The sequence below is a fragment of the Rhodnius prolixus genome, unplaced genomic scaffold, assembly GCF_049639745.1.
Source record: "Rhodnius prolixus isolate KJV_2025 unplaced genomic scaffold, Rpr scaffold_12, whole genome shotgun sequence".
In the NCBI taxonomy this organism is placed as follows: domain Eukaryota; kingdom Metazoa; phylum Arthropoda; class Insecta; order Hemiptera; family Reduviidae; genus Rhodnius; species Rhodnius prolixus.
The window spans coordinates 933920-946484 of NW_027411635.1; the positions used below are offsets into that span (position 1 = coordinate 933920).

At 34.0% G+C, this 12565-nt stretch overlaps 1 protein-coding gene across 4 annotated transcripts in view; it reads right to left on the reverse strand.

Moving 5' to 3' along the window:
- Positions 1 to 320: 320 nt before the first annotated feature.
- Positions 321 to 12565, reverse strand: part of LOC141462059 (uncharacterized) — a 41056-nt gene continuing 28811 nt past the window's right edge. For 3 of the 4 annotated variants that reach the window (XM_074143647.1, XM_074143646.1, XM_074143645.1), the window contains 6 exons: positions 10729 to 10908; positions 9388 to 9905; positions 6781 to 6886; positions 5560 to 5810; positions 3259 to 3424; positions 321 to 1895 (listed from right to left, as the gene is read on the reverse strand). In XM_074143647.1, the coding sequence (XP_073999748.1) occupies positions 1711 to 1895; positions 3259 to 3424; positions 5560 to 5810; positions 6781 to 6886; positions 9388 to 9905; positions 10729 to 10908 (1406 nt within the window). In that variant the 3' untranslated portion in view covers positions 321 to 1710. Of the gene's footprint in view, positions 1896 to 3258; positions 3425 to 5559; positions 5811 to 6780; positions 6887 to 9387; positions 9906 to 10728; positions 10909 to 12565 lie in introns of those variants that run through there. The other variant, XM_074143648.1, reaches the window with a different exon arrangement.

Here is a 12565-nt window from a genome sequence, read left to right on the forward strand (position 1 = left end):
GCCCCGCTAAATAAATATTTTTTTATAAGTAATATAATTATAGATAGTAGATCTTTAAAAGAAGAAAACTTTATATTAGAGAACTTTATATCTGCGATAGAGCTGTAAATTGTAGAGTCACCAATCAGCAGACGGATCTTATAAATGACTATTTCTATTTACTTTTTAAAGTATTTTATTTAATTACAAGTAATAACTATAGCTAAAAAATATGACATATACAATTTAAAATATAAAACACTTAATAGGTTTAATATTATAAGAATTCTTTCGCATATATTCTACACCAATTATTTGTTTCTTTGTATTTCGATTTTGTATTTTTGGACTTTCTCAACAATGCTTTGATAAACCTAATAATAAAGTGCTTGTTGTAGGTTTCTTTTTTGAAAAAATCCTAGTTTTAGCAACAATAATTGAATTCTAAATAACAGAGAGACACTTTGTATTATTTTAATAGAAACACGTTGAGAGAAAAATAAAACTGTGGCCAGATTTCAGCATTATTTAAGCAGATAAAAACTCTTTATCTTACAATGTGGGGGTACTTCAAATTGTCGGTAGAAAGTTGCATAACTTCTTAATAAACATTCTCAAGGTAAACTTAGTAACACGCTTTAAAAAGTACACACAGGGTCAATCTTGGCGTAGACAAGGCAAGATGCCTAGGACCTTCTGACCAGTACAGCCTACTGCCATTAACAATTTATTGGGGGAAAAAATTATATAAAAAAAAAATCAATATTTTATAAATACTTATAAAAATTATTTGATTTTATTAAACAAAAAAGGAAATTGTAGCATAGAAAAAAATGTATATATCAGTCGAATATTATTCATTGTTTTTAGTGACTGATTCATTGATCCAAAAGGAAGAAAGATTATTGCCAACTTTAGTCATAATTTTTTATCATTTTTATCCCAATTTTTGACTTACCTAGGGAGTACATTTTTAGCATCAAAGGTTGATTTGCCTTCTGTCCATACTATTAACGTACCTAAACACACCTCAACTGTTAAAAATATAAAAAATATAATTGCCGAATAGCATAAGCCCTGAAGATGACCTAGTACCTAGGTCAAAAGCTCGGCTAAAAATAATAAAAACTTATTACTGGAATTGGCAATAACCATTCTTCCTTACATGTCTGTCACTTGACCATGTTTATGTTTGTAACAAATATTTACCTTTTGTCTTACCCAACGGTAGTTGGTGTACATAAAGATGGAATTGTTTTTACTTATAATTTTAAATTTAAGAGGCCTATTTAACAAATACTTTCATGTATTTATTTTTGTTTACATAAATAATAATTTTTAAATCTATATAAATATAGATTTAATATAGTCTTCCCACTAGAATTCGAGCGCTAGTATAGATCATTTATTTAAATAAAATTAATTTACGTATGACTATAATGACTGCTTTCTGCACTTATGATTAGAAGTAAATAACTTTCTTTTTTACTTTTGATTGAATAATTGTCACATTATTACACGGTTACAGGAGAAAGATATATACATATTTGTGTTTAAACAGAAAAGAGAAGATCTGCTTTGCCACTAGTGTCATGAAGTTTTAATTTTACTTAAAGATTTTTCATTTTTTAAAAAATTTATTTTGGACTTTTTTGAGTGTAAAAATAAAAAATTATAAATTAAAAATCGAAGTTTGTGTTTTTATTATCCTTTTTTTTTTTTTTTGTCAATTTAAGAACACGTGATCGTAGAAGACTTTTTCTTCAATATGATATCCTTAATGTTGAGATGAACTTTTTCTTTGCGTTTCGGCGGTACAGACTGTAAACAAAATCTTTTAAAAGCTTCTAATTCTCTTTCTGCGTCATCGATTTCACCATCATTGAGGTCAATATCTTTTGGAGCAAAAACACTATCTGAAAAAACATATAAAACAAAATATTAAAAATATATATATGTACTATATTAGCAATCACACAAATTTTTCTTACTGCCGTTTTCCAGCACTAACTTAAAAATGTTTCTTCAAACATCACATTTTCCACTAAATCATAATTTTAGAGATAATAAATCCGCTACCAGTACAAACTGAACTCTATTTAATCTCTGACGTTGAGAATCTATAATTTCAAGCATTAAGAAGGGGGACTTGACTACTGAAGTACTACGTCGTTTGTGTAAGAAGTTTTAGTTTCATTTTGCTGAAAACATTATACTACACATGTAGTAGAGCAACGAATTGTCGTGAAATTTCACATGAAACTTGGTGAAACCGCTACTGAAACTTATCTTTAACTTATCTTAGAAATTTATGGCGATGAATATTCATTACGTGCGCGAGTTTTTGAGTGATTCAAGCGTTTCCAATATGGCCGAGAAGACATCGGAGATGATGACCGCCCGGGTCGCCCTTCCACGACCAAAACGGATGAAAATATCGATTATAATTAATCAACATTACTACTGTGAAGTGCTTGCTCAACTCCGTGAAAGAGTAAGGAAAAAATGACCCGATTTGTGGAAGAACAAGTCATGAGTTCTCTATCAAGACAACGCGCCGGCTCACACTACATTGTCTGACAAGACGTTTCTAGCCAAGTACAACATCCCAGTTTTAGGCCATCCGCCTTATTCGCCTGATCTGGTTCCATGTGACTTTTATCTGTTCTCCAAAGTCAAATCTGCATTAAAAGGAACACGATTTCAGTCCGTTGAAGCTGTGAAAGAAAAAGCGGCACGCGTCATGCAGGAGCTCACAGAAAAAGACTTCCAGCATTGTTTCGAACCCTGGTAAATTCGCATGGAGCGTTGTAGGGATAGGGAAGGGGTGTATATTGAAGGTGATAATAACTAGATATGTATAAATTTAAAATAAAATGTTTTACAGCAATAGACTCGTTATTTAATAGCCACACCTCGTATATAAGACAAACGTTGCTACTTTTCCCATTGAATTTTTGACAAAAACCCTAATTCAGATTTTAGTTCCTACCTATTTAAATGGAACATCAAATTTTAGTTCTTTCAGTTTTTTTTTTTTTTTAGAGCGATTTGTTAACAATCGCTATTATTTCCTCTCATTCTCATTAAAAGATACTGTAATGTCGAGGCTAGGAAATGCTACTGAGTAACAAAGAAATTTCTAAAAAGCTTTGTTCAATCCTGAGAACCTAAGAGACAATTTTTTAAGATTTTACGTGCGAGGCATGTACAACAAAACTTAGTTAGAAGCTAAAATTTATACCGAATAAAGGCCATCCAATTGTATCCAACACTTACCCAGTAGATTCCATTCATCGGGATTCATGCTACTGTTCGAGTGAGACTTCTTATTTTTCTTCTTTTTTTTCTTATTGTGTTCGACGCCCAACTGGGATGCCTGCGGTAGTTGCTGTTGCTGAACTTGATTTCTCACCTGATGCAGCTCTAAATCAGGATGTGGTACCTGCAAAACATGCAACACTGCAACATCCACCAAACACTTCTTAACGTAATTATTTTTTTCTAGGATATCTCAAAGTGAAGAAAATCTGGAGCGAAGCATCATAATAAAAATATACTAGGGTGTACAGAAATATATCACTCTTCCTAAATAAAGAAGCTTCACAGTTATACAGGGTAACCATAGTTATATGCTCCACCCACTTTTTTTTAAAACGGCGGGAAATTTCGAAAAATAAAAAACACGTATTTAATCATTTTTAGTCTAGTTTATTTTCAGTGATAACCCATTTTTTTAAACCCCTGTATCTCAAGATACAGCATCCAACTTTTGTTTTTCAAATGGAACGTTATATTTTTTGTTGCATATTTTTATAGTATTTGAGCTCCTAAAAAAACAAAAAAAAAATTTTTTGAAATCGGTTAGGTTTTTCAAAAGTTATGGTAATTTAAAATATGAAAAACAAATTTCAGTTTACTGTCAAAATTATCTTCTTTTTTTTTTTAAAAAAAATCTGTTCAAACTGGGTACAATCAACGGATAGGCAAGCCAAAACTCTGGACTCCCACGCTTTGCTTGTAGCAGCACTTATGGTGGCGAAGACAAGATCTTGGCAGGCTAGAGAGTTATTCGACGTTTAGGTTGTTTTTTCTACAAACGTTTGGTGTGGAGTTTTAGGAAATCACCTAATTGGCCCATACTTCTACAGAGAGAACTTAACTGGTGAAAGGTATCTAACTTTTTTTTAAGAGACATTTTGCCAGTTCTGCTTGAAGATATTCATCTACAACGTCGGTTAGATATGTATGTCAACAAGATGGTTGCCCCGAGAGTGGTTCGAGGTTACCTGGACAGAAATTTCCATGAAAAGTGCTTAGGGGCTCATTGTCCCATCCAATGGCCACCTCGATCTCCGGACTTAAACCAAATGGACCATTTTTTGTGGGGATACCTAAAACAATAAAGTGTAAAGTATCCTTAATCCCGTGGCTTCAGTCGATGATCTGAAACGTCGAATAACTCTAGTCTGCCTAGATCTTGACTTCGCCACCATAAGTGCTGCTACAAGCAAAGCGTGGGAGTCCAGAGTTTTGGCTTGCCTATCCGTTGATTGTGCCCAGTTTGAACAGATTCTTTAAAAAAAATAGCGCAATTTTGACAATAAACTGAAATTTGTTTTTCATATTTTAAATTACCATAACTTTTGAAAAACCTAACCGATTTCAAATTTTTTTGTTGTTGTTTTAGGAGCTCAAATACTATAAATATTTAGGAGCAACAAAAAATATAACGTTCCATTTGAAAAACAGAAGTTGGATGCTGTATCTCGAGATACAGGCGATTATAAAAATGGGTCAATCACTGAAAATAAACTAGACTAAAAATGATTAAATACGTGTTTTTTATTTTTCGAAATTTCCCGCCGTTTTAAAAAAAAGTGGGTGGAGCATATAACTATGGTCACCCTGTATACATATATAAAAAAAAACACAAATGAATTGGTACATCGATCTATGTGAAATCAAAAGAAAGGATGTCTTTATTCAGCATACTTCCCGCTATCGGTTTCAAAAATGTAATCATAGTGATACGATCTTAGAATGATAAGTTTATGGCGGCCATCATCTGATGTTGATGTTTTACAGGGAATGTTAGAGTAAATATAAAGTCATGCATTGGCAGCAGAGCGGGCTGTGGCTGTGGCTGAATACATTGTTATCTGGCCAACATTTGACTAAAGGAAATGTAAAAAGAGACTAAGATAATACAAGCGCATGAACTTACACCTTAATAGATGTCAAAAAGTCACTTTTCAAAAATAATGTAACATGTGACGAAAAGCGAGATTATTAACGACATCTAGAGACAAATAACCAATGGTATAATCGTGGTAAAAAAGCATTTTCTGTTAGTGCAAAAAAGCAATTTGAGAAAAATTCGTGCAGTTGCTGAGACTTCGGAAGTGTAATACATAACGAATTCATTCCTGTTATACTTTCTATAAATTCCAATCTTTCCTACAATGGGCTATTACGATACATCATTAAAAGGTATTTTTAAGTACTATTTTTTTTTTAACACCATATTAAAATGACATTGCTTAAAGGGAAGCGTGGCGTTTCAAAATCTGAAGATACCTTAATTGTAGTGACTGATGGCTCTTTACTATCGCCGTATGGACTGATGGTCAGTACGGACATCCTACTGACTATATCGTTTTGCGATTGATTCTGCCGTGAATGCGGTGACAAGGAGATGGGTTCAATTTCTAGACCCGGATATGGACTGTGATCACCCATTTCAATAACAGAAGAAGGCACGTCTCGCTTTTTATTTTTCTTTTTATTTTTCGAAGATGGAGTCTCTGGTCCGCTATCTGATTCACATCCTAAAAATCAGAAAAAAATATGACATACAAACGAAAACATTGAGTGAACACTCAAAACAACTTTCTCTTACTGTAACAAAGGAAATTATTACAATAAATTATACATTAAATTTATTTGTGCTTATAAAATTATAAAATTGGTGTGATCCAAGATAACTAGTTTCAATATCAAAAAAATTAATGTTCGCTATGATAATAAAACCAGTTTGAAAGGAAACGTGACATCACTTCCGCGAGAACTTCACTAAAAATAATGTTCTCCAGAAAAATGTTCAAACCAAAATGGTGGGCCTAACATACGTTACAAAAGTTCAAATAGAACCCTTTAGCGAATTTCTAGAAAGTTACGAAAAAAAAAGCTGTTATGTATATCACATTTCCGGTTGATTGATATTCTTTAACTAGGAATTTTGAGTAACATTTTTTACTCATTAATATTATATAAGGGTTAGAACCATACAATATACTGAACGACACTATAGAGGTGAGCTTAAATTCACCCTTTTCTACGGGCGCACTTGAATAAAGGATCCTGGAATGAATAAAAGTTACAAAGTTCTTTCCTGGGCGAAATAAAAGTTATTTGAAATGCAGTTAGCATGCCCACTTAAAAGATAAACGTTGGAACTGAAACTCTAAAAATTAAAACATCTACTCAGTAAAGTGACGCGGTTAACTTTTTTTTACTTCGAAGTTTAGTTATTTTCAATTCCTATGATATTCAATTGATGAAACTGTACATTTAAGTGAAATTGCGCTTGAGAGAAAAGCATTCCCTATTACGATTCTCACAACATTAAATGGTAGCTCTTTATATTGTTTAGATGTGACACATTACAAAAACGATAAATGTTACAGGTCCCTTTAAAATTTGATACCACTTTAAAAGCTGTTAATGTTGCAGTTTCGTCAGTTAGCCAAGGAGTAAGGGAAATTTAACAAATTATTAGATACTTGTAGTTGGATTTACCTTTATTCTGTGCCAGATCTTTGAACTTGCTGGTCGCCACAACAATAACTTCTGACGGCGTGGTCTTCAACTTGGCCGATGAAGAGATTTTCTTCAATGTTTCTTCCTTTACAGAACAACAGACCAAATATTTATTAATTAAAATGATCGACAAATTTACAAATTTGGTATGAAAATGCACATAACTTTCTCTTATTGCTACGATTTCAATTATAATAGCAAATCCAAAAGTGGTCTTAGCTCAGGTGTAATCCCCAGCATCTCCTTGGTGCTGTGAGCAAATTAATGATTAAAACCCAGCGAGGATATGAATTCGCTAATGATACTGCCCCAGCCGCAATGCATCTTAGGGATCTTACGGTAGCCGTGCGGTTAGAGACGAAAGCTAACATGTACTGTGGTACTGGGTTCGATTCCCTGTCTAGGCCTTGGAATTTATTCAATGTTTAAATATAAGAACTTTGTAGTAAAGTATGTTTGCTAATCGCCTCTGTTCACGACACTTGAGTGGTAGTTGGACAAAAAGCCCCCCTGAAAATTAGGCATTACTTTACTTTTTTCATAGAGTTTGCAGTCCAACCGTCAGTTAGACTCTACATTAAACTTGAAATAAAATATAGCCAACTAGTACAGCCTATGCCATCTAGCGGATATTTCGGTTACAAGATGGCATCACAATCGCTGCTTGTAGATATTTGGCGAATCGAGACCAGTCGAGATATCACAAAAAAAAAAACAAAAAAAACTGGGAAACAATTATTCCTTAAGGAAAGGGGGCGATTTCCTCTCTATATAAGAGGTTGGTACAATAAGTCTCTTCTGGCTTTTGTCAGGGAACAGGGAACCACCCTATGCCTATAATAACCACCCTAAATTAAATCTAAACATGAAGGGAGTACAGTAGAGCCTAGGATTGATTGAGTTGAGTAAAAACCACGGCAGTACATAACTTGTGTTTCAATCAAAAATAGTATTATCTCATAAATGGTTAGTATTCAAAAATTAAAAAATTATCTGAAGAGTCCACGGAAAAAGTCGTAAAAGCTGGAAAATCTTATAAGAAATTCGCAAAACTGGCCAACCGATTTTCTTATAATTGGGAATTTAATTTTTTAAATCTTTATTTTGCTGAACTGCATGCACTGCCAGCAATGGTGAGACTAGAAATTGGTCAGGTTAAATTAGAATACATTGTCTTAAAAAGAGCTTTGAACTGGCTGATAAAATTGTTAGATATGCCCAACAATAGATTGCCTAAAATTTGTTAAAATAAATTATTAATTATGGATAGCTCTTCTAGTAATGTCATTAAATATAATTGGGTTTCACAGATAAAAAGCTATTTCATAACGTTAGGCTACGACTGGCTGTGGGAGAGCCAGCGGGCAGATTTAATGAAAAAATTTAAAAACAAACTGTTGGGTGATTGGAGGCAGAAATCTATTTCAAATGACCTAGAGAGAGCACATTCCTCCTCGTATAGTACATTGTATAAGGAAATCCTGCACGCAAAATATGAAAACTATTACTTGTTCTATAATATTTGTTTGGAAGCCGTCAGGGTGTACAGCCAACTCAGGATTATTTCTGCCAAAAAATGTACCATTTTTACAAAAAAGATAAGCTATAGCGTTGAACTATCTGAAACTTGTAAGTTATGAAGAGCAAACGAAGAATCTCTCGAACACATATTTTTAAAATGCCCCTACTACAGTTTATATAGAAATAGATACCTTAATAGTCGGTCAGATACTTCTTTAACAAACATCCTTGTATGTACAAACAAAGTTCAGGTATTTAACGTATATAACTTTATTACTAACGCAATGAGATTTACGTGGTACTTTGTTACAAGAGTGATGTCCAATCTGTGCCCAATAGAACGATTGTGTAATATTATTTCAGCCAGTAATGCGAAGGATTAATTTATGATTTTGTACCGCCTAGATTCCTATTTACTAACAGTTTGTATACTATTGAGTTTCATTTTCCGTTTTCTTTTTAAGTTCACCTGCAGTTGTATTACGTTTAAGTTCTGTATAAGTTTGTTTATTTCAATTATTTTTAAATCTTAATTCTTATAGTACAATAAAAGGTTAAACTCTTTCTGTAACATGCAACTTTGTATAAATACAAAAATAAATAAATAAATAATTAGGAATTTAACAACTAATTATTTTTTGTCAATATTCTGTAAGCGCTAGAGTCATACAATATACTAAAGTGGTCCTTTATAAAGAAGGCTAAACAATCCCCTCAGCCAAGTAACTACCTTAAAATTAAGAATTAGTACATTTTTTTTCGAGAAAATATCTGAAAACTAAAAGAAAGATTCAGTAAAGAGACATTTCGGGTGTACGAATTTGTTTAAAACTTACTGTCGACCATTATCGAATCTATATGCGATTTTGCGTTTTTGAGTAATGCTGGAAAAGGCAGACATACGTATACATACTCAGACGACTTTTTAAAAACCATTTTTTCAATACTCAAGTTACATATAACTTTGCATTTTCCAAATAAAACTAAATAACAAAAATCTGCACGATTGCAATTCTCTTTTTGCAAGGAGCAAGAAAACATAAAAAACATGTATAGTCAGGTTACCTCGTTCTCTAAAGTCGGCTGTCTGCTCTTGACCAGCGGATCCACCTTGGTAATCGTAATGCCAGGCGGCAGCTTGATGTCATCAATACTGAAAGAGTGCGGACGTGACAGCGAATTGATAGCATTATTGATCTGTATAGAGGTTGGATTAGTCAATCCCTTGCCAGAATGTATCTTCACGGAACCTTCGGATACTGGTATTTGGTTGGCCTGTGGTAATTGCACACCCTTACATAAAGGTAGTGTCGGACTGAACGAGACACCTTGCGATATTGTCCGTATACCAGCTGTTAGATTTGGTGTAATTGAATTCAAATTATTATTGCTAATATTATTGTTATTATTACTATTACTATTAATGTTATTATTATTAATATTGTTTGGTGTTTCCTTTTTTTTAGATTTCTTCCCATTTGGTTGATTCTGTGATGTTTGGTCGTTACAATTGATGGCCGATTTTCCAACGTTAGATTTATTAACATTTTTCACCGAATTTTCAACATCTTTCATTTTACAGACTGAAACAGAATAAAATTTATAATTCATAAAAATATTAATTTCTTACTTTTTTCGGGAAAGCGGCTCAAATAAAACAGATTGATTATGAAAATTGATGTATAAGCTTTTGTTCATAAATAATAGTGGTACAGCGGTGGAGCGTGGCTTTATAATTGGGACATCCCCAGTTCGAATACCGCGTGAAGCTACATTTTATTTGATGGAAAAAATGTTATTAGTCAAGTATGTGCTTCCGCCTCCTTCCACGGCACCAAATTTGGTTAATGTACGTTAAGCTCTGTCTGAAAAATAGGCGATTGCTTTACTTGCTACTCAACATGGGATTTTCTGCAAACAGCAATTTAACAAAAAATTTAATTCTAACCATCATCAAAGATGTGAGTAAAGTTGACAGACAGCCACATTAAAAGAAAGTGCGTTCGCTCTCACTCAGCCAGTACCTCAGTTAATTTTCACGAAAAAAAGTTTTAAGCAAAACTCCTTTTTGCGTTAGGTTATTTCACAAAGTTTCTAGAAACCATCTGATGTAGTTTTTGAAAATCCCTATTAGGGAATTAACACTTTCTTTAAACTTAGAATCTTAGCCACTCCAAAGTAAGTGGTTTTCCACTCTGAAAAAAAATGGTCTTGGAAAAATGTTTCAAATAAAAGATATGTATTAAAATAAATCCAATGAATATAAGAAGTTAGAAGAACAGTCGTGACTGCCGAATTTAGGAAAATCTGTAAAAACTAAAACATCCACTTAGTAAAATCCGTCAAATTGGTCCAAACCTTGAAAACATGTAGGTTATGTTATATCATAGAAATAGAAATAAGTACCTTGTCCATTTAGTAAGGTGTACAAAACTCGGTCCTGGTTGGGTGTGGCGCCACGCAGCGTTATAGTTACGGTCGGCTCGGAATTGTGTGGCTCCATCACTCTTTTGATTGTAACCATTTGAGGACCAGGTGGAGTTTGTTCAGTCTTATTGTGATTACTGCTACTAGTATTACTATTACCTGTAACAGAAATAGTCAAAGTTACAGAAACTATACATATAAAAAAAGTAAAGTAATCGCCTATTTTTTCAGGCGGAGCTTAACGTCTAACTACCAATTAGGTGTCGTGGACGGAGGCGACTTAGCAAACATATTATACTTTACTGTAAATTTCTTTTATTAACCATTAAATAAAATCCAAGGCCTAAGACCGGATATCGAACCCAGTACCGCAATACATATTAGCTTCGCAGGTCTCGCCTCTAACCGCTCGGCTACCGTGGCGCATTAACTATATATATATTTAGCCACAAAAGATCCAGAGGGGTCGCAGTGGCGTAGGCCTTCGGCCGCCCTACTAGAATCTTGTACATATATTAGGGAGTAGGTAGAATAAGAAACTTCCTAAGTTGTCTCTTCTCTGACTGGTAGTTAGGCAGGTTTTCTGGGGAAGTTAAATGCCCTTCCAAAACTGCGTAAATCAGGAGAAGCTACTAATCTGAAAGTGCCAGGTGTCTCTGGGGCTCGTTCTCGACCCGACCACCCCAGGGCCATCTTCAAACTTCGGCACGTATCGCAGGACATCTCCTTGGACTGGTAGAGTTAGCCTGTGGGTTTCGCTAAGTCCAAATAGTTCATATCAACGTGTACAATTTATGAATTGCATGACACACATCAACTAAGCCGTCTTATGAATAATATGAGGGTTAGGATTGTTGATATTGTGTATTGTTAGGATGGTATGCCTGCAGGTGTGCCAAGATCCCTGAAGAAGTGGCTAATCCATTTACCCATGCGGAAATGACAGTATTACAATGCCTTATTAATTTTACGAAACTATGGAGAATAAAATAGTGCAAAAAAGCTGAAAAGAGCTAGATATGAAAGGGAAAAAAGAGTTCTTTGCAATAAAACCATCTTCAGACCTATCAACATTCTGACTCAAATTCAAAATTGCCAGCAGACCACTTTAATGTGGCGCCGAAACGTAGACCTTAATCACGCAGTCGCATCGATGCAGAAAAAAGAACCCTCCAACAACCGGGTGATCCATTTGCCACAACAAATACTTTCAAACAGACCGCAAAACAAGCACGAGAATGCCGCGAAATCGACTGCCAGAATCCAACTATTTTTTGAAGAATCCTCAAAAAAACTGGCTCTACATCTATAGGCAAAAGCTAATCAATAGCAACACTAAGTTATGAATTTGATGTCATGCAATGCGTTTGAAAGTGTTCAAAATGATGTAAAAATAAAGAGATTGATAGGTACACAGTACATTACAATAAACTCATTATTGCAGATGTTAAGAGGTCTAGGGCTTTGGTTTGGGTATTTTACAGAGAGTAATACGTTAAAAGAGACCCAATGCAGGATGACTGCTTGGATGCTGTGCTAAAAGCTTTATGTTGTTTCCTCTTAAGGTCATTGTTCGATTTTGTTCGTCTCTGTGAATCTTTCGTGGCAGTTTGACCTAAAAGAAGCTTTGGATCAATATTGCTCCGCAAAGACCAATTCCTCATTAATAAAACTCCTAATAAGTGGTTTAAGACAAATCTCTTCCTCGTAAAAAGCATATTTTTCATGACTTGAAAAATAGATTGAAAGATGGTATGACCATCTTTATGGATTCCGGGTGTACTTCCATCGTATCTGATTGCTTTGATAAACTCTG